Below are 22801 nucleotides of genomic sequence, written 5' to 3'. Positions count from 1 at the left end.
GACATCGTTGTCAAAAAGCATGCCAAAAACTCAAGTGCATGAGATGACCATAGCACAAAGCATGGCATCCACACATAAAGCATCAAGGCACATGGAAGAACAAAGCATCATGCATGAAGCTACACAAGGAAGAAGATTGTAGATTGAAGAACCAGCAGGTCAACTACACAGCATCGTCATCAAGCCATGAGCCAAAAGGTGACATCAATGGAATGTATTGAGAAACAAAAAAAAACCCTTGCCAACCTTGCCTATATTTTGTAAATCAAACCTGACCACCTGAGAGTAGCTATGTAGCACCCAGGGGAGGATTTGATCTTGTAACTCACATCTGACCACCTTGCAGTAGCCAAAGGATTATGGCACCAAGAGGAGGTGTTGAGAGTTGTGGTGCCATGAGCACATGTAGAGCAAAGGTATGAGTAAAGGGCAAGCTGCCACCTGGCATGGAGGAGATATCCCACATGTGAGCAAGCATATGGATGTAAGTACCCTCACCTATAAAAGGGAGGTTCATTTGAAATAATATCAATCAAGCACTTTGCACTATCTCAAGATTCTCTTTATGAGTCCAAGCTAATCTATCTTGGAACCTAATTGACTTGAGGTACATGTCATGAGCACTCTCTTCATCATGTCTCCACATAGGTTCCATCCACCTTAGAGTGCTCCATAGATCCTGAGGCACACATATTTGTCAGGCTATTTCTTCCAAGAGATGCGAACTTCATGTACAAATCAGAACCAAAAATTTGGTAAACCCATGCTTTTCATGCCTCTCATTTACTATCTGATCACATGACAATTACCAAGGGAAGATTTCGGGCTAGTGGAAAAGGCTAGAAACATTATTGCAAGAGCCAACCCGAGTCAATCACCCAAGTCCTATAGAATGATTGGGACACGCAATCAAGGCGACCAAAAATTATGCGAAGGCCAAGGTGAGCCTAGCCAGAGCCCCGGTGAAAACAAGGAGCTCAAAGGAGAGATAAGATGAGGAAGCTAAGGCCTAACTGGGATGCCATAGCTAAGGAAAGGAGAAAAGAGTGAGAAGACAAGGTGGCTCATAAACTAAAGGTAATGATAAATACTACGACTGGAGAGCTAGTACAACAAGCTACTGGACCCCACACCTCTGATGATGCCTCAAAAAAACAAGAAAAGGGTCAATCACAATATGACCAAGGTTAAGATGAATCCGATGGAGCTGCACCCAAAGGGGATCGGCATTACTGCCAAGTAGTTGGCAGTAACTCTATTGTCCTCCATGAAGGGTAAGAGCATTCCTCCACCGCAAGCAACACCGTTCTAACTTTATTGATCATATGGAGGCAATTGCCCATTGCTCCAACAACCATTATGCCAACCAAACTCAATATCATTAGCTACACATGGAGGACCCAACAAAGACAAATAATATGGAATACAACTACATGCTAGCTATGATGCAATTGTAGAAGACAACACTCAATATTTTCAAATGACAAGGAGGAGGCTTGCTACAATTCAGGTAAATTGATAATGGAATAAATGGAAAGGATTAAATCTAGAAAGTGATGCAAGCAAAACGAGACTGGAAGAGGCTAGAGAATGTTGAAGCAAAACTAGTTGCAGAGCAGGATAGGATCGTGGGCTCAAAAAGAATGCCAAGAAGCCAGAGCTGAATAGGAAATCATGACCTACAAAGACACGGTAGATGAAATTACACATCCCATGGGCATGCAGAAGAATGGGAGTAGAAGGCCGATATCAAACAAATTGAGCATCTGCACATCATGGTGCACCAGTACCAAAGGAAAATGAAGAATATGTAAGCATCACTGCGGCAAGACAAACAAGCACCAAAATTAGACCAGAACTAGATACTCAATAGGAATTGGAGTTTGATTAGCTTCTATCCGCCTCCACAAATCTGGTTGCCAAGGCTCTCACCCACGCATCGTTGAGCGCACACTTCAGTATCACTTTAACACACACTCAATGCTGCTTCTATTCAAGATCACATTGATCTCAAACAGCCAGTGCCACCTGCCAGCTGTATCTCCACTAGCATTGCCAATTTTTTAGCTTTGGTGTAATCATGCTCATCGAAGTGCCAAGGAGTCTAATTTATGCTATCCTATTGCATGTTCAAGAAGCATGTTTACCAAGGCGGCTTCTATCTATATAGCAACGTATTTTTTGTCAACATATGTTGTAACAATCTGTTGCCAAAAGGTTCCATTTCTTTGGATCTGTTTTTCATCGCCAGGCTATTTATTGTGACTACTCTTCGAATAATTATTACCAAGAGAATTTGTTTATTGATCAAATGTCGTTGGCCATTGGGTATCCCTGCATATGACTGAAGCTTGGGTTGTAGCAGCCACTCTTGCAAGCAATATTTGGCTGAAGTTTCTTTTGTTGCTAAACACCTGGTTGTAGAAGCCTAGGTCTACCAAGAGTTCGTCGTTACTGCTCTATCGGCATCTTTGTTCTTCGTCTCTATGTCGCTTTATGCTTCTATAAACGTTTTTAAGAGCAGCTACATGCAGAGAGATCTTCCCATGAAGCTACTGGTGGCAGAGAGATCTTCTAGCTGCGACGACGATTGTTGTTCTAGTATTCTACAAAGTTTTTCATTGTTTGGGCTTCAGGAGACCATAGTGATTTGATAAGAACCTACTATGAAGTTTTTGTGAATTGATTCGTGGCGATGCTTCTTCGACGACGACGATTGTTTTACGTTTCTTCCAAAAGTCTGCATTCTTTTGCTAAGGTTTGGAGAAGGCTTGTATATCTTGCACGTGAAAGGCTGATTTATGGACCTTATCCCTCTGCAAAATTCAAAAAAAGAATTGGTCAACTCCATGGCTTGCCCCATGGCTGGTCTAATTGGAGTTTCCACTTTGAGAGAGAGAGAGAGAGAGAGAGAGAGAGAGAGATCATATCCTTAGCTTAGAACTTACCAGATTGATGCAGATGATAAACTTATTAGTCAACTATTGGAATTGGGCATTAAAGATTGACTCCAACTTCATAATAGTGTTCAAGATGCATGTCTTCCACCCTCCCCCTTTCCCCGTTCACCCCTCTCAAAAAAAAGATGCTCTACTTAATAGAACAAGCACGAGACCCATGAGCTCCCTTCCCATGTGAGGTATCCTCATTTGCATTATGGCAAGAAAATTATTCACCATGCCTAGAAAAAGCAACATCAGATCTCTCATGTGTTTCAAAGACATCAAGATTTTGAGTGGCATCTTGCTTGGGTCCATATAGAACCGAGTTCACTCATGGCTTCTACTCGACAAGTGAAAGCGTGCCATGTGACATGCCAAAGACATCTCAATCCACTTCATGAAACCATCAAGAGGGGTCCCACAACTCTGTACCATAGCCATCCATGCGCACCCTTATCCCAAAAGAGTTGACACAATAATGAGGGGCCCATGCTTCATATTTAATACAAGACACATCAAGTCACATATTATATGTGGGACCAAAGTCTTCAATAATCCACATGTTTATATGGACCAAAGTCCTCAAGTCACATATTGCATGTGGGACCAAAATCATGAGGCGTTCAAGTCGCATATTGTATGGGGGACCAAAGTCCTCAATAATCCACATGTTTATATGTACCTTAAGGGGGGTATATCCTCTTCCCATATCTGACATAAGGGGTCTTTCCCCAACCCCCTGTGCTAGGCTCAGCACTTGAACATATGAGGGGAAGGGTCATTTGTATATGTAAAGTGCAAACCATATATATCCACAAATCTGTGTTCTAATTTGTGTCAAACTACAAAATCTACGCAAATATGCATATACCTAGATGAATCCAAGAACATTCCCAAACTCATCCTCTAAAAACACAACATAGTGCAATTTCAATCTCATGATAATCACTCACAAGGTTGAAAACCATTAACTCCATCATGCATAGCACGGACTAGCTACTATGACATCCCCACTGACGTCATCAGCGCCCAACAGTGGGTGTAGACCATAATATGCATGTGTATCAAACTACAAAATCTACGCAAATATGCATGTGTATCTTTTTCTTTTCTTTTTTCCAAAAAGATGGCTTGCGTCTATGGTTCCTACTACATAGCGACCCCAACCATTCCGCTAAGTGATTTTGCTATTTCTCGACCTCCTTGAAGCTCACATGTCACAATCACGTGTAAAACCGTAGTCCAAGGAATTCTTCACAAACGTTGTGGCTTCAAAAGCCTATTTCCTTCTTTCGAACAACTCATCTAGCTTAGCTTGTATGAGGCAAACATGCATCAAGACATTAGCCTTGCTTTATGAAATCAAAAAGCTTCCATAAATGGTCATTCCCACGTTCATCCACTTAAATAGGAGGTATCACAATATGACCCATTCTCAAAAACTGGAAAATGCTCCAACTCAGAATGTATAGACGTTAAAACCACACAGCTTGAGTAATAAGACCATTGCACTAAACAATTGATTGGAAAAGTGAAAATGATAAAATTGATAATGCCTTGAATTGGGATGGCTGCTACAAAAATCGAGCAATGTATTGAAGCAATGCTTTCAATGATGAACTGGCCATTTCATGACGGCAAATTCATGTGTTATAATGTAGTTGCAACCTCAAAGTTAAAGATGAGCCCCAAAGCCTCCAAACATATACAAATATTGGAAGGGACACTGACATATAGTTGTTTACTGTACACATGGACCCAAAAGCTCACACCCTTAAACAGGATGTGTTTCAGCTGTGAACTGACTTGTTACCATGAGAAAGATCCCCCCTGCAATTCCTGCACCACATTATGGAAAATCATCAGTTAATAGAAAAAGACAGAAATGCCTTTCACATTAATCCTATAGAAAGCTTAAAGCTGATACAACTCAATTTCGATTCTACAAAATCATACCTTGCTTGCACATGACAACAGGGAGCAATTTGGAGAAACAACGAATCCTGCCAAAACGTCTGCAATAGCTATCTAGCTTGAGGTGAATGTGGTACAACAGCTGTCATGGCGTCAAGAGACGGCGAGCCTCTCTCCATGGAAACACTAGCTGTCTGCTCAACTCCCGGTTTGATAAAGGTGTTCCTTAAGACTTGCCACGCCATGAATGTAACAGCAGAAGCAGGAACATACCACATCATGCGAGGAAGACTTCCCTTCCAAAATCCAATAAAACCTTCATTTTTCCAAATACTTCTGACGGCATCTTCCCATCCCTTGTATCTGAAAATTGTAACATGAAAAAATAAATCCTTAGTCTGTTCCTGTAAAACCTTATCATAGAAAAGCAAGTAAATTCCAGATAACAGGAGTTGATTCACAAAGCCCCAAATCATCATACACCCCCGACAAAAAAATTTCCAGAGAACTTAGCACTTCAGCCTAGGAAAGTCAAAAGCACATCCAATTCAGTACTCACACATGCAGAAACGTCCACCTTTTCACATTTCCTCACTCTAGCACTCTCATGGCCTGGTGGAGAACACTCATGACTATAAACTTCACAAGAAAGGAATCTATGTCAATGGTACATATTTTGTGTTTGTGCTCATGACCAATCTTGCTAAAGTGTGTGAACCATCATAGTATATTTTATGTGTGCTTCTGCTCATGACCAAACCTGCTAAGGGCTAAGTCATGTCTAAGAAACTACGAGGATACTACTTCTATCCAGGATCCTGCAATTTTTACTGGCTTCCCAAAGAGACATGCAAACTTACAGTGACAAAAAAGTATCTTATATCTCTCCCTGCTGTGCTGGTAAGGCGATGTACACGAAGCATATGGTGCAGAGCTTCTCCTTCCAATGATAGCATGCATGTCTCCAAGAGGACAATGGAGACATGCATGCTATCATTGGAAGGAGAAGCTCTCTCTCTCTCTCTCTCTCTCTCGGAGACCAGCCCCACCCAGGCAAAGTACACTCAGAGACTTCTTCACTGCCAGCACCTCAGCTAGTTTTATGCCCTCCCTGCCATCAGAAACCCCTGGCGCCACCACCACCTTATCACACACAGGCAGATTGCCACACTCTAGTGGTGTGATTTTGGACCGAGCCATCGCCATATCCAGGTCACAGAGGCCCAGGCGCCCAAGACCCCGTGCCGGGCACCCATATCTTCATCAGATCCGTGCCATCATTGCCAAACACCGGAAACGTGTGGCACCGAGTTATGAGATCCTAGAGCTGCCCATGATTGGGATTTTTGACATAAGAAGAGTGCAACCTTTTTATTGATTAGCTTTCTGCCTATGCTGATCAATTGGTACTTTTAGTAAATACTTGCTTGGTATTTCATTAGTTTTGGGTCACTTGCAGTCCCTCTGACTGTAAGTACCTTTAGTAGCTCTCAGCCTTCAGCTTATTTATTTGGTTGTTCTCTTTGATGAGACAACACTAGCAGATGTATCAACTGTTTTAGTCTCATAGGCCGTTTGGCCTTTTAGAGACGTTAATCTCTCTCTCTCTCTCTCTCTCTCTCTCTCTCTCTCTCTCTCTCTGTGCGATATCACTGCCTCTTTCATGAGGGGAATGGCTTTGGTCCGCTTACACGACTGATCCATTTTCCCAACCAGGTCTATGTAGGACTCTATCTGATTGAGATGCGACGACACTAAGATATACTAATGGGACAGACCAAAGAGCAGTAGGAGGCGATGCCACACGTCACCGAGAGCAACCGAGCACAGACACATGTCACAGACTTCTATGCATCTGAGTCAGCCACCGAGGAGGCTGAGGGAGAGGAGCTTGACAAGATGAGAGCATCATGGATTGGCAGTGAGAGTCACCGCCACGATGCTGAGGCGTCACCCTTGACGTAGCCCATCGGATAAAAAAGATCGAGGAGACCACGCCCTCTGCCCCCTTGAGAGACAGCTCGATAGATAGATATACGAGAGCTCCTCACATCTCATCAAAGAGCCACCAGGGTACCTAAATATATGGAGCCTGTGCGTGTACTATGAGCGATAGCTCTCAGCACCTGATACTATTTTGCTACTTTGCTACTCTGCTCACTAGTTTGGCACTTTAGCTTTTCAACAAGGGCCTTAGTGAGCCCTTTGCTTCAGCCCGTATGCGTTACTTTTGGTTTTGTACTTTGTCTCATAGGCCCGCAGGCCGCGATCCTTCAAATCTTCCATCCATATCCTTCAAAAAGACCAGGAAAGCAATCTTGTAGACCAAATGGTCATAGATACCTTGATCATCACCCCCAATCAGGTCCATACCTTGATCCACAACCTGAATTTCTAACACGGAGCTGATCAGCCATGGCAATTTGCTGAAATCGTCCTTTTAGGAGCAGCGAAAAGATGGAAACCTGCCTAAGATGAAAATCGACTAGATACTATGCAAACCACAAAACCAAAAAACAATTGCGGTCTTGCAGGGGATGGAAACTGGAAAGTTCATCAGGGCTGCAACTAAGCGACCGCTAGAACAGCAAAATCAGTTCTACTAGGAGTAAAATCAGTAGGTTCGAGGGGAAGGCGTGCTGGAAGCTACAAAGGTGACCACAAACAAGAACAGGTGCCCAGCTTGTTTTAAAGTCCCCAAAATCTAGCTGGACTTGGGCCACACACCAGGCGATTTTTGCTTTTCTAGGCCTGATTTTTCAAATTTGGCCTTTTCGTGCTTTTCCTGGAGTTTCTTCACCGGTTTAGCTTAACTCTCGCTAGCCTAGAAGAACTACGAAATGTAAAATAGACAACCATCCTCCAGGCTGAAATCCTAGCCCTAAGCCTACACCTACCTAACCCTACATCTTCCCTCCCTGCCTGTTTTCCTCCCAAAATATGAAAATCAACTCCTAGGATAAAAGTCAACCTCTTTCTTGAAGCCCTAGATCAAATTTCTTGAAAATTCCAAGCTGATGCACCACTATCCCACAAATCTTGGCCGACTTCTCTCTGCTCATCCTCTCCTCACAATCAGGGTAATCTTGCACTAAATCTACCTTACTTCCTCAAAAACGAATTCCCCCCCCAAACCTGATAGACAAATTCACATGTGCTTGGAGAAAACTTCAGCAGCCAACTTTCATCTACAGAAATTCGCCTTTTAGGACCTAGCTCTGATACCAACTAAGAAGGCCCCGAAGCTCCTTGAAAATCTAGACCTGCAGACATACACAAAGAAACAATCGTAGAGGCACCTAGTAAAGGGAAAACTTGCTCTCAACCCAACCGTGACGTCCGCAAGTGAAGGACTCGTGAATTTGGTACGTCCCCTTTAAGCCATGAGCTGAGCTGCTGGCACATCTCCAACCAGTTCCCTACCGGCCTGGCGCCCCATAACAACGAACTTGGAAGGGAGATCAAGAGCTCCCCATCCAAGACCCAGTTCTACCGCAATCACCTCTTGAGCATCTCAGAGGAGGGATTCATCATCAGACCCCAATATCTTGCGGGTTTCATCCCATCAGCTGAGGATTGAGGCAAGGAGAGTAGCACGTATACCCAGAGAGCAGCGGATTTGCATGCTATGCACATTAGAGTGATTGAGACAAAGCAACACTTTCTCTACACCTGCCCAACCTACTACAAGATCCAACGGAGATACCACTGTCTCTATCAGGATGGGAGTGGCTTCGGCCCACTATCACGATTAATCCACTTCCATGACCAGGTTTGCATTGGGCTCCAGCTGCTTGAGATGTGCCGACACAGGGTGACCCTGCTACGACAAATCAAAGAGCAATAGGAGGCGATCAAACCACAAGATACAGAGACTGCCAGACTAAGCGGCGAGTCACAAATTTCTATGTTTTTTAGTCAGCCCCAAGACACCGTGGGATGGAGGAGTAGGAGCTAGCCGGTATGCGCGCCAGCTTGGATTTCTGAGAGAGGAGTGTAGAGGCCACCTGCCACACGGAGAAAGAAAGAAAGAAAGTTTATTAAAGTCTTCGAAAAACTGATGGGTCTATGAGACTGTGAAACCCTAGTACAATCAAGCTGTAAGGGTCGAGCTACTAAACGAGCATCCAAACAGTCATGTCGGTGATCGAACTACAAATCAGTCACATCATCATCATCATCCTCATCAGGACATCATAGGTGAATGAGGCACTGAAGGCAAGAAGTTGGCGATAGAGTGTTGTCCGCCACTCGAGGGTGCGGTCTTGTGACGTCTCCTGGTCATAGATCTACGCCTAGCAAGAGCTACACTAACCCCTGTCGGACGGTCTCCGATGGTGCACATGGAAGCGATATCCCCAAGTGTAACCTGTGCGTCTACCCTCTGTCTAAGCTGTCGAGTCACTGGCTCTGAGACTCGATCATGTCGAGGTCTCGTCTCAGGAGGGGGGTCCAGGAGATCTAGCTGAAAGAACTCTGTGATAGAGCTCTAGGAGGGATCTGCCAAGGAAGAAGTCTGCTCATGTCTCCGTGATCTTAGTATCCTCTCGCGGTGCCTGACTACCTCATGAATGAAGCTCATGAATGAAGCCTGCCAAGCATCTTTGATCTGGATAGGAGAGGAATCGGGACAGGGTCCCATAACTATCTCTGAAGAGATAGTAGAAACGCTCGCGGATCTCATAATAGATGGGACACCTGAAGGTGAAGCGCTCCTCTGTCTCAACCTCCTGCATATCGCATAATGTGCATAAGCGCCTCTCCCTAGGTAGACACTCTGCCCTGCCGCTCTCTATATGAAGTCTATGTGAAGAGACCCTGAACTACCCAATAGAGATCCTCAATGAGTGGGGTAAGTGGATCCGCATGTACCTTGGTGGATCAATGAAACCCTCATCTGTGATATGTAAGCAATGATCTCTGTAGAAGCCAAGCTTCACTAGAAGTTTGCTCGGTGCCAACCAGGTCCGGAATGTGTGTAGATGTAAAAGATCCTCACGGATCACCTGGTTGACATCGTGTGACGAGGGGGGAGAAAGGAGCATCCAAACTGTAATGGAAGGGAGGGAGTCTCTCCATGTGGAGTCACAACCTCTCAAACCATCTCTTTGTGTGTGCAAACCAGCATCTCTGGTCACCTTCTGCTGAGAGTTTCATAGAGGAAGACAATATCAACTATGTCAGCCTCCTGCGTCCGGAAGGGTAATCCCCATACTCTCTGAGCCGGTACAGATATGTGACAACCTGAAATGCAGCATCTAGTTGTAGTGGAGATGAGCCAAACTCAGCATGTATGATCTGGTGAGGAACTCATGGCTTACTGCAAATCATCCGTGATAGCATGAGCACCTATAGTCGCTCCACCCGTGCCCACTCCGTATCGGATAGGTCTGGTCTCCAACAAGGGCTGCCATGCATATCCGTTGGGCAAACCAAGGAGTAAAACAACAGCCCCTTGGTCTATGGATCCTGGAAGTGTGAGCGGAAGCACTGCCTCTCTAGTCTGGCCAGTGATGTGTATCCTCTGCCCAAGCGTGCCTGCATCACACGTCTCATAGTGAAGATGGGCTCCGAGAAGACAACCCCCAGATATGTATATGATGAAACTATCTCAACAGGTGACCCATCAAATGTGAACTGCTCATGGCGCATGACAGCTCGAGATGTATTTAAGATCATAAACTTAGTTTTCCCCAAGTTGACCTTCAAATCATGGGAGTCACAAAAATACTGAAGTGCGTCAAGGTGTCTCTGAAGTCCCTCTGCAGAGGAAGACAGAAGAGCCACATCGTCTGTATAAAGCAATATCCGGATCAACATGCCAGCGAGAGATCAACCAACCCCCCCATGTGCCTACATCACTGTCTCGAGCTCGTCTATGTAAAGGCCCAATAGAGTGGGTGATAAAGGACACCCTTGTTTGACCCCAATAGTACTCATGATCTCATCTATCCACCCAACCCCTGCCCAGACTCTGCCTGCAACTCGCTCGTAAAGTGCCATGACAGCCCAAATGATCTCCTGGTCATACCCCAAATCTTGTAGGCGACGTATGAGGCGAGCTCTCGAGACTGTGTCAAATGCCTTGCGAAAATCCACAAAGCAACAATAGAACCTCTGTTTCTCTGCCCTCGCCTCCTCAATGACACATCTGAGCGTGAGAATATGATCCATAGTGCCATGATCACGTCGGAAAAACCAGCCTGTCTTGCTGCTCTAAGTTCTCGATACTCTGCAAATCGGCTGTCCTCGGAATCAAGCACGGATGCAAAGATCTTGGACATCACATGTCCAATCATAATGGTCCTGTAATTCTCCGGGCTCACGGGATCCCCTGCCTTGTGGATAGGTGAAATAATGTTAATAGTCTAGGTGCGAGGAAACCTTAAACAGACAGCTTCATTAAAAAGCTTTGCTAGGATCGGGGCCATGATGTTAATCCCATATGCAATGAACTCAGTGCATAGCCCTTCACGATCCTTCACTCAGCCATTATGAAGTTTCATTACAGCATCCCTCACTCCTACCACAGTGAAGAGGGTGCAGGAAGTGGGGCGTGGCATATTTGAGAGATCAAGGGCTGGAGGTCAATGGCTCGCTGGTTTTGGATGTCATATAATGTGCGTGCATAATCATACCAAACATGAGTGTCGGTGAGTGGTGAGGGGGATTGTCCCTCTAGGAATCTCCGCCAGAAGCCCTTAGAGTTTTTACTAAACAGAATGTTCAATAGTTCCTCCTCGTTCCAACGAATGAAATCTAGTTTCTTTTTACGTACCAGTCTACAATACTCACGTGGCATCTCTAGTTCGCTCAGAAGGCTGTTTTTGGCTTCGAATCTTAGCTGACAGCATAACGCCTTACACTCTTCATCGTACCAATTATTACAGGGTACGGTCCCAGAAGGTAGTGGGCGAGTGGAGCGAGTGGAGCGGGTGGTGTGAGGGAAAGCATGGAGGGCAGCCTCGTGTAGTGAGTGGGTGATCAAGGTAGCTCGGTCCTCTAAGAGGGATATGAAGCCAATGTAAGCACGGAGTATATATAGATGGTCAAAGTAGGCAGATGAGTGGTCACGGTCAAAGCGTATATAGTGGTATGAGAAGTAAGAACTCCGTGGGGTGGAAGGTACTCTGCAACGGTGGGGAGTGGAGATGCTAAAGAAAAGGTAAGTGTGATCAACCCTTGGGGAGAGAGGTGCTACAATGAAATCGGTGATGCGTGAAGTGAAGGCAGGGGATCCCATGATGTAATCAACAACGCTAGAGACCCCCCCCCCCCCTCCCCCATGTGGGAAGCATGTGAAACCACCCAAGGTGGGCCATCTATTGAGACCATTATAGATAATGAGATCATGCATCTTGCCAAGGTCTAGTAGAGCCTATCCATAAGATGTGACTGGCCCTCGTTTATCAGCTAAAACCCGTATCACACCTGCATCCTCAAGGTCAACGTCTGGCAATAGAATGAAATCATCCCCGAAGTCAAGAAGTGGTACTTGACGGGCGCCTGTCCTTGCGTTGAAGTCTCCAACTAGGAGGACTTCTCCGTGGCTCGAGAAATCAACAATGGATTGATATAGGGCTGCAAATGGAGATGTCTCAGTCTCATCCCGGATATCTCTCGCAAAGTGGGAGCTCTCGGGAGGGAAGCAGCATACTGCAACAAACCTGGCTGTCCACATGTTGAGCGACCACAGCACCCTCTATTGAGGTCAACCCTATTACAACTTTCCTTAGAGGAGACCGCCTGAGACGAGGGGTCACTCTGAACATGTCATGTGCACGGATTAGTATCTGACGTGTACTGGGTACACAAGACTAGCTCAGGTAGCCTGGGGAGGCTTAGAGCTAGGCAGGCTTGATTCTCGGGTTGAGTGGCAAGGGTACGAACCAGTTATAGGTCTTTGATATTTTTGGCGCTTGGGGTCCGAGTCTATAAAAGGGGCCCAGGGGGTTCAGTTCTCAGTGAGCCGATGGGAGCAAGTTTCGTTCCCAGGTGCTAGCTCTGATCCTGGATTGAGTTGCGGATGCGCGCCTGCATCTTAGCGTAGCCCAAGGCCCAGCAGCAGATCTCAAGCTTCACAGCGCCACCTGGTGGTATGGGACACCAGGCTGGTTTGGATCTGGTTGGGAGTTCGTGCCAGTAGCTCAGCTAGTGGCTCGGAGGCTCAGAGGGGACATCTCCTGATTTGGGATCATATCCCGTAGATGCCATGGTTGGGTGGTGAGCAGCCTGCTCAGTTTCTCACGTTGTGTGTGTGTTCTTGTGTTTGCTTGCAGATCAGAGGTTTCAGGAGTGCTCGGACGTGTCAGTTGGTATCAGAGCCAACTTCTGAGGTAGGAACTTCTGATGCGAAAATTTTGGATGATTTCTTCCTCCAGGTATGCCCTAATTTCGAAATTAGTTGCTGCAAGATCTTGTTGGTTCATGGGTTACCGGAAGTGGTCAGGATCTAGGGAAAAGGTAGGAAGAAGGAGAGTCTTGATTTCGAAATTTACTAAAGGGAAAAGTGAGAGAGGGTTGAGGCATAGCTAGGATAGAGTGGAGATGCAGGTAGGAGAGGCGTGAGAAGAGCTGAGTGGTAGGCGAGGGAATTCCGTACAGTACGGTCTGCAACAGACTTCTGTACACTGCAGCCTGCAGTGAAACCAGCAAGGGGAGACTCCGGGATCACCTACGCCCGCTGATCGTCAGCTTCCAGCATCTTCTTTTCGGCCAGCTCCTCTTCTTTCGTCACCTCTTCTTGGGACGGGTTTTTTCTCTGCTCCACACTCTTTCCAGCTTCGATTCCCCCAGTTATTTCTCTCAGTTTACTACTCTTTTCAGATCAGATTTCAGACATGGCTGATTCTGTAAATCCTGAGTTTGCCATGAGAGATCAGGATTTGGACTACCCTGCTGAGGACCCTGTGACTACCCTGCTGAGGAAGACCAGGGTCTTTACGACGATCTGATTACGAAGAAGGCCTTCAGTGAATTTACCACTGCTCTAGATGGAAAATTTGAGCAGGTTAATGCGAATCAAACAGGGTTGACACAGCAACTCCAAGGGATTCAGGCTACTCTCACACTTCTGACTAGCACTGTGTAGGCACTCACGCATGTGGATGCCATGGCTTCAGTGTTAGGTCCGAACATAACTCCAGACCCTTTTCCCGGAGATCAGAAGTCTCGAACCAAGGAGGTTGTTGACACTTGGTTACACAAGTGGCAGGTACACTTCAAGTTCCACCCGTACCCAAATGAAAAGAAAATACAGCTTGCAGCTGGCTTCATGTCAGGAAAGGCTTTGTTATGGTGGAAGGAACTCCAACCTAAGCCGGTAACATGGACAGATTTCGAAGGGGTCTTAAGGAAGGAGTTCCTGAAGGAGGAGGATGACTATGATATCGTAGGCAAGCTTAAAGCCCTCGATATGTCTAAGCTGAACTTGACGTTTGAAGTTTATCTTCAAAGGTTTCGAGATCTACAGACCAGGGCCACAAAGATGGATCCAGTGACCTTGTTAGGTTTCTTTGTGGATGGTTTGCCAGATTCGTACAAGTTGCAGATCAAGAACAACAAATGTACAACGTTACAAGAGGCCATGAACTACGCGCGTATTTATGATGATACCATGGCCAGTGCAAAGGCAACTACAGTTTCCGACACGAGTGGGAAGAACAAACGGAAGTTCTTCCAGTCTACGACTGGTACCGGGGAGACGAAGTCTATAGACAACGCCTCCAAGAAACACTTGACTCAGGCGAAGAATGGTCGAGCCCGTTTCCTTCATACCTTGAAGCTTAAGAAGGAAGGACGTTACTTCTACTGCGAGGAGCGGGGCCACACCAAGAATGAGTGTCCAAAGCGCAAGAATCAAAAGCAAGCGCTGGGACCGAAGCTCCAAGCGGGTCCAGGAACCAAAGCCAAGGGAGCGAACCAAGTTTCGATGACAGGTATTTCTGTAAATGTCATTACCTGCCCACTTTCTTGTAATTGCACTTTCAATACTTCGTTATTTGGTTCCCATGATCTTTTCCGAGTTTATGGAGAAGTTAGGGACCAAAGAGTTCACATTCTCTTTGACCCAGGCAGCTCTCACAACTTTGTTAATTACAAATTTGTGCAGAAGATGGAGCTGTCCACGATACCTAGCGATCACACCTATGAGATGCAGCTTCTAGCTGGGAAGCAGTTTTGGCATCGCAAGATTGAAGCGCTTCCTATCTGGATTCAAGCATACACAGGGGCTCTTACGTGCTATGTTATGCACTTGGAGCATGTGGACTTGTTAATCGGAATAGAGTAGTTTAAAACCCACAATATTCAGATTGGATGGACGGAGCATACCCTTTCTTTTGTGGATAAGGACACCCAATTTTGTATTTAGTGTGATAATATTTCCTCTTCTCAGGGACTTATTGTATCTGCGCGATGCAGCTTCGGAACATATTAAACACTTCTCATTATGATGTCTATCAGTGTGTTTTGATTCTGCTTTCTTCATTTGTTGTCTCTATAACTAACAAGAATGATTTAAGTGTGTTTGAACACCGTGAATTGAGAATGTTGTTAGATAGTTTCAAGGATGTATTCCCTGCTCAACTGCCGGAAGATTTACCTCCAGAACGGGCAGTAGATCATCGCATAGATTTAGTCCCTGGCGCTCAACCTATTAGTGTACCACCTTATAGGATGAGCCAGCTTGAGGAGGATGAGCTTGCTTCACAGCTACAGGATTACCTGAATATGGGTTATATACGTCCAAGTAAATCACCTTGGGGAGCACATGTCCTCTTAAGAAAGAAGAAAGATTCTACCTGGAGAATGTGTATAGATTATAAACGATTGAATAAAGTGACAATTAATAATCGATACCCTCTACCTCGTTCCAATGATCTGATAGACTGTTTGGCCGGAGTGAAGTATTTCACTAAGATTGATTTGTGTACGGGTTATCACCAAATCCGTATCTATGCTAAACACATAGATAGAACCACATTCTGAACTAGGTATGGTCACTATGAGTTTCTTGTATTACCTTTTGGTTTGACCAATGCTCCAGCCACCTTCCAGCAGATGATGAACGATTTGTTCTGAGATTTTTTGGGCAAATTCGTTGTCGTGTTCTTAGATGACATCTTGGTATATAGCCGAACACTTGAGGATCACATAGGACACCTCCGGATTGTCTTAGTTATTCTAAGACAGCATAAGCTCTATGCCAAGATGAGTAAATGTGACTTCTTTATTAAGGGGATCATTTACTTAGGACACAAGATTTCTTCTGAAGGTATTAGCATTGATCTGGATCGTATCCAGAAGGTTTTAGAATGGCCTGTCCTTCAGACTCTGAAACAACTTCGATCTTTCCTAGGATTTACGGTATTTCTTCAGAAGCCTGTGCGTGATTATTCACATATCACGGCACCCCTGACAAACATATTAAAGGGTCGTGGACGCAGGTCTACCCGATCTCTTGGAATGATGCAATGAACAAGGCTTTTGAAACCTTGAAGTTTTCTATCAAGGAAGCACCCGTTCTTGCATTACCCGATCCTACCCGGCCTTATGTTTTAGAGGCCGATGCGAGTGATTTTGTGATTGGGGCAGCTCTATTCCAAGAGGGCAGACCTGTAGCTTTCGAGAGTAAGAAGCTAGACGACACCCAATAACGTTGGCCCACACTAGAAAAGGAACTTTATGCTGTAGTGTATGCCCTTAAGGTTTGGAGACACTACTTGTATGGTTCGAAGTTTCTTGTATTGACTGATCATCAGTCAATTAAGTATGTGTGTGACGGATCTGAATTGAGGGGACGGAAAGCTAGATGGGCAGAATTAATGCAAGATTTTGATTTTGAAATACGTTATCGAAAGGGTTCGTTGAATAGTGTGGCGGATGCCTTAAGTCGAGTCAAGTTTGTAAATGCTATGTCATTTACGGAAATATCCTCAGACCTATTTCAATCCTTGAGAGAGCTATACGCAACTGATAGTCATTTCAGTTCTTATTGGCAACGAGTCCAGGATGGGAGCTCCATGGTTGACTAGGACTCAGGGATTGTGCCACCTATGGTACACGCGGCGGGAGGTCAGTGGATGATTAGGAATGGCTTGTTGTTCTGGAATGGAAAGATTTGTGTGCCAGATGTTCTCGAACTTAGATCCAAGATTCTCTGGGAGTGTCATGATGCTCCTAGTGCTGGACATCCGGGTACACATCGGACTCTGTCTCTTGTGAAGCATACCTTTTATTGGCCTAAGATGCGTGCATTTATTGAGAACTATGTAGTAGGTTGCCAGGTTTGTCAGGTTACTAAGGCAAAACGCCTTAGGAGCGTGGGTTTATTACAGCCATTACAGATTCCAGGTAATAAATGGGAAAGTATTTCCATGGATTTTATTACTGGTTTGCCTCGAACACGCAAGGGTCATGACTCCATTTGGGTCATAGTTGACCGTTTGACAAAAATGGCTAGGTTCTTACCTACTGGAACAACTATTTCAGCTGTTCAGCTGGCTCACGAGTTTGTGGACCACTTGTTTAAGCTGTATGGTTTACCCTCTGACATAGTCCGTGACAAGGACTCAAAGTTTACAAGTAACTTTTGGACACTTGTTTTTGAGAAGTTAGAAACTACTCTAAGTATGAGTTCCTCAGATCATGCACAATCCGATGGCAGTACATAGAAGGTCAACCAATTGGTTAAAGACATGCTTCGGGAATATGTATCTAAGAGACAGTCTTCATGGGAAGATTATCTACCTATGATAGAATTTTCTTATAACAGTGCAAAGCATTCGAGTACTGGTTACAGTCCTTTCATGCTTATGTACGGGTTTCAACCTAAGTCACCAGTTATGGTTGGGTTAAAAGGGATTCAAAATGATGCTGCAAAGAACTTCTTGCAAGACATGCAGGAAATGTTGCAGTTTGCCAAGGAGTCTATTAGAAGTGCCCAAGATCGGGACAGATTTTATGCTAATAGACATCGTTCACCTAGAGAGTTCTCTGAAGGAACGATGGTATATTTGCGAATTCCCAAGGAATCCAAGAGCCTAAGTACTGGTTTGGTTCCAAAATTATCCCCCAGATACTGTGGTCCGTTCAAGGTCATTAAAAGAATTAGACCAGTTGCATATCGACTAGAATTGCCTCCTGATGTTAAAGTACATCCAGTCTTTCATGTCAGTAGACTGAAAGAAGTCTTGGGCGTGGATGATCAACTTGTTTCTCCTCAAGAGATAATAGAAGTTACAGATTTGACTTTTATTCCACATGAACCTGAGTGTATTCTTGAATTTCGTGAAAGACAGATTCGAAATAGAACTATCACGGAATACAAGATCAAGTGGAAGGATCATGTTGGCGAGGATGCAACATGGGAGACATTACAAAACCTCCAAAGAACATTTCCAGGTTTCTTAGCGAACTCAGGAGTGAGTTCTTAGAGGAGGGGAAGTATGTCATGTGCACGGATTGGTATCTGACGTGTACTGGGTACACAAGACTAGCTCAGGTAGCCTGGGGAGGCTTAGAGCTAGGCAGGCTTGATTCTCGGGTTGAGTGGCAAGGGTACGAACCAATTATAGGTCTTCGCTATTTTTGGCGCTTAGGGCCCGAGTCTATAAAAGGGGCCCAAGGGGTTCAGTTCTCAGTGAGCCGATGGGAGCAAGTTTCGTTCCCAGGTGCTAGGTGTGATCCTGGATTGAGTCGCGGATGCGCGCCTACATCTTAGCGTAGCCCAAGGCCCAGCAGCAGATCTCAGGCTTCACAGCGCCACCTGGTGGTATGGGACACCAGGCTGGTTTGAATCTGGTTGGGAGTTCATGCCAATAGCTCAACTAGTGGCTCGGAGGGGACATCTCCTGATTCGGGATCATATCCCGTAGATGTCATGGTTGGGTGGTGAGCAGCCTGCTCAGTTTCTCACATTGTGTGTGTTCTTGTGTTTGCTTGCAGATCAGAGGTTTCAGGAGTGTTGGGACATGTCAGAACACAACTCAGTGGGTTCAAAGATCGAGGAGACCACGCCCCCCTCCGCCACCGCAGCATGAGACACCCCGACAGACACAAATCTGAAAACCTTTAAAGGGTTAATAAAGTGTTCGAGTTTGTGTAGGACTTGGAAGAGTGCTAAAAGGCTCAAAAAGCTAGAGCAAGTGGCAAAAAGCAAGTCCCACAAGGCAAAAAGCACCCGAGAGATGGCGCTATTAAAGAAGAGTCCATGGGGTTCTAGAAAAGGCTTAAAAAGCGGCCCCACACTAGACAAAAAGCAGGAAAGTCTACTTTTATAAAAGGAACTATTAAAAGCGGGTCTAGTTTTTTACTAGCCCATGTCTATAAAAGAAGGGCCTCAGGGCTCCCAGATCATTAACTAGGTTGCAGTGGGCAGTCTTTCCGTCATGGCTTAACTCCAAATTGGGCCTAAATCCTCACTATTATCCAATTGGGGTTTCAGTAGCAAGGTAGTGAGCTTTATCAAACAATTACTCAATCAAGTGATGGCAAGAAAGAAAACATGCAATTATCTCCCTCCTTATATAATAGATTTGCAGGAAGAATGAATGAAAAAGTATGCTTTTGGGTCAAATTTGGAAGGAGTGTTTTAGTCCCTTAGGTCAATCTAAAATCAAGGGCCTAAAATTGTACACATGGCTTAAGGAGAGCTCACAAAAGTTTGATTTTCTAGAGAGCACTTTTCAAACCCTTGGATCTTCATAAAGATGAACGCCCATAATCACAACACATGGCTTAACAAGGGCTTAGAAAAGAAAAACTTCCTTCTAGGCTGCCTACCGTAAAGATTGTACTCATACTTATGCTCTTTCATGAGCATATTGTACAAAGTATTATTCTATTGCAATAAAGACCTTCGGGGGGGGGGGCAATTGGGCCCTAGTGTTGCGCATGCTGCTGCTCTATCACGAAGAATCTTTGAGATAACTGCTGCAATTCTGATTTTCAAATCTCGGTTTGTGCTCTCCAGCTGCTATCGCGAAGTTCTTGGGAAATATTGCAAAAATATTGCGTGGAAGTAGCAATCTCTGTTCTTTCTCTACCTCTCTCAGTTCATTTTGATTCCCAAAAGAAATCTGTGTTGCTCCTCATTATCTATGAAATTTGAAATCTATCTTGGTGATTATCGAATCGAAGATCTACCAGCAGTGATTTGTTTTTAGGGTTTCAAAGCTGAATACATATTCATTTTAGGGTTTTTGGTCCAGTTTCAAGAGGGAGAGTTCGAGCCCCAAAAGGCCTATTAGATTGGGTTGAGAGCACGATCCAAGTAAAGTAGGGATGCCAAGTTTCACAAACTTTCTTCACGCTCTAAATTGACAAGATTGTATCTGCCCGCTTAGGAGGCGAGGGATGACTGCTGGCTGATTTGATTATACAAATGCTGCTATATCTGAATGACACAGGCCTTATATTATCTTCAGCAGGGGGATTGCAGAGACATTTGGAGGCCCTAGAGGTGTTTGCAAAGAGAGACTTGACAGTTAAACTTGGGAAGACTAAGGTTATGATTGTCAACTTCTCACGCACAGTACTCCACAAACATAGCTTCGCTTACCAAGGTGAGCCAATGGACATACTTTAAGGCAGTCTTCACAGGGCCAATTTTCACAATGATCCCCACACATACTTGAGCATCCATTTATACAAAGGCCTTCATACTGATTTTCTATTAGCACACCAGAGGTAAAGGGCAAACTCAGCCATGACAAAGGCTAGTATTAAAGGACAAGGCTAATCAAAAAGTAGTCCACATTCTCTTCATTCAAGCTACAACTCCTTGTGAAGGCTATACAATACAGTTTCATCCAAGCAAAAAAATGCTTAGACCATCTACATAATAGGGCAAAAGACCACTTAAGATAGAAAGAACTTATCACAATGTCAACAGGCCACAACATGAACAAAAACTTCACAAGGTGAAATTCGCATGTCCGCTAATATGGCGAAAACATATATCTAGATGAATCCAGGAACATGATCAATGTCACATGCACCAGTGCCAAGCACAGGTGGTAGTGACGACTAGCTACACAATCACCATCTCGCAGCCTTCAAATGCAACACATTTTCATGATTTTGGGGCCATTCCAGCAGCCAATTTCAAGGCCAACTGGGTCGCCCATGGTCGGCCTAAAATAGTTGACCAGGTCAACTCATTTGCCCAACCAAGAAGGTCGGTCAACCAGCTCTGCAAGTCATTCAACAGACTCGTCTCCTGCCATCGGCTGGGTTTTCCAGCCCTATTTAAAGAGTTCTTTACCCCTCAATCTCCCATTCAGTTTCCGGCCTTCTTACTTGCTGTTCCAACCATCAAATCGCATAGACAATATAGAAGCAACTCTTATATATATTTCCATCCGTCCACAAACTGAACAAGATACAATACCAAAAGGTTCTCCTACTATATGCCTCGCATCTCTAGATATCTGAGCCTGCGTGCTCCCTAGATATCTGTCCAAAGGATCTCTTCCACCTTGCTGTCCGAAAACTCAGCCTAGGTGGGCAGCTCCTTGAGCTAAGTCTACAGCCCTCTGTAGGTCACCTTCACCTCCTGTATAGGCCTAAGGGTGGTCCTCCTGCTGCTCCTTCCTGCTCTTGGATTGCTGCTCCAATTGATGCATTATGAGGCCCCTGTTGGAGATATCATAGTCAAAGAGTGTGTTGGTGTGACGTGTTAGTGTGAAGTACTAGGCGATCTAGTACTAGTCTATGTGAGTGAGTCTTGTGTGAGTGCCACGTGTCACTTATCCCATATGCACTAGGTGCTACTGTGTGAGTCAGTAGCGTATATAAGGCTTGTACTTCACTTGTCTTGTCATACTTGATGGATGAATGAAAGCCTTCATGGTTTCTACATTTGTGTACCACTTCTTCTCTCCCTAGCCTCTCTCTCTCTCTCTCTCTCTCTCTCTCTCTCTCCCCTTTCACCATGTTTCTAACACGGTATCAGAGCAAGTTAGCCCTGCCATAGCTGCCCTGCCACGTCATCATCTTCGCCCTAACCCTAACTCTGCTCAAGCTATTTTCCCTCTTGCAACCGCCTCAGTTCAGCCTCCTTCCCTTGCAGCCCTTTGCACTCCTACCTGCCCACCTAGAATCTCCATAGCCGCCTCTTCTTGCAGCCCTTTTCGCGTCCATTTCTGCCCGTCTAACCTCTCCACAGCCCTGCTGGTCAGCTTGTTTACAAGAGGCGTGTGCACACGTGCTGTTGGTTGGCATCTCCTTCAAGTGGCACTTGTATACGTTCTGATTCGGAGCGTTTCCATTCCCGTTTTAAGGGTTTCCAGGCCACTGCAACAGAGTTGTCCATCTACACGCATTGGTTGCAGACTTCCGAGCCTTTTGGAGGCATTTTCGGCCAGTTTTGGAGCTGCTGCTTGCTTTTTTGAGTTGTTCTAGGGTTGCTGCTGCAGAACTGCCTACCCCAGAAGCATTTTCGGGACTGCTCCTAGCTTCCAGCATATCTACTTGAGCCGTTTTTCAGCTTGGTGACCTGCTACATCAATTCGAAGTTGTCCTGCTGAGCCGCCTTGCATATCTCAGACCTGCTACTGCTCACGACATTTTGGAGGTGATGACTTCCCCTCTACTCCAGCCCACGACTTGCTCCATGCACTCTAACTGGCCCGAAACCCTAAAAGTCGATTTTTGCAATATCTGCTCAGATCTTTCAAATTTTTTAGGGCTTTTATGATTTGAGGGCTCTTGAGTGTTGCAAGAACACTCTTCTAGCAAGAAAATTTGAAAAGCCCCAAAAATTTCCAAACCCTAATTTTCAAATTTTAGGGCATTTCTGTTTTTTGCATCCCTTGAGCTGTATTGAAGTCTCCTGCATGTAGACATTTGGGGATTTCTCAAAATTCATGTAATTTCATTACTATCTTGTACATTCATTTGGGCATTTTGCTCCTTTGGGCATAATTGCTTAAATTTGAAGA

At 45.0% G+C, this 22801-nt stretch overlaps 1 protein-coding gene across 1 annotated transcript in view; it reads right to left on the bottom strand.

The window, feature by feature from the left end:
• Positions 1–4504: 4504 nt before the first annotated feature.
• LOC147883482 (uncharacterized) overlaps positions 4505–22801 on the bottom strand; it is a 69402-nt gene continuing 51105 nt past the window's right edge. The window contains exons 9-10 of the mRNA XM_087399752.1: positions 4899–5219; positions 4505–4781 (exon numbers count right to left, since the gene is read on the bottom strand). Of these exons, the coding sequence (XP_087255878.1) occupies positions 4967–5219 (253 nt within the window). The 3' untranslated portion in view covers positions 4505–4781; positions 4899–4966. The remainder of the gene's footprint in view (positions 4782–4898; positions 5220–22801) is intronic.

This window comes from Dipteris shenzhenensis, chromosome 28 (genome assembly GCF_047967505.1).
Source record: "Dipteris shenzhenensis isolate YYH24624 ecotype China chromosome 28, Dip_SZ_1.0, whole genome shotgun sequence".
NCBI lineage: Eukaryota > Viridiplantae > Streptophyta > Polypodiopsida > Gleicheniales > Dipteridaceae > Dipteris > Dipteris shenzhenensis.
Note: the sequence above shows the minus strand (reverse complement) of the source record. Positions and strands in the feature narration are given on the sequence as shown.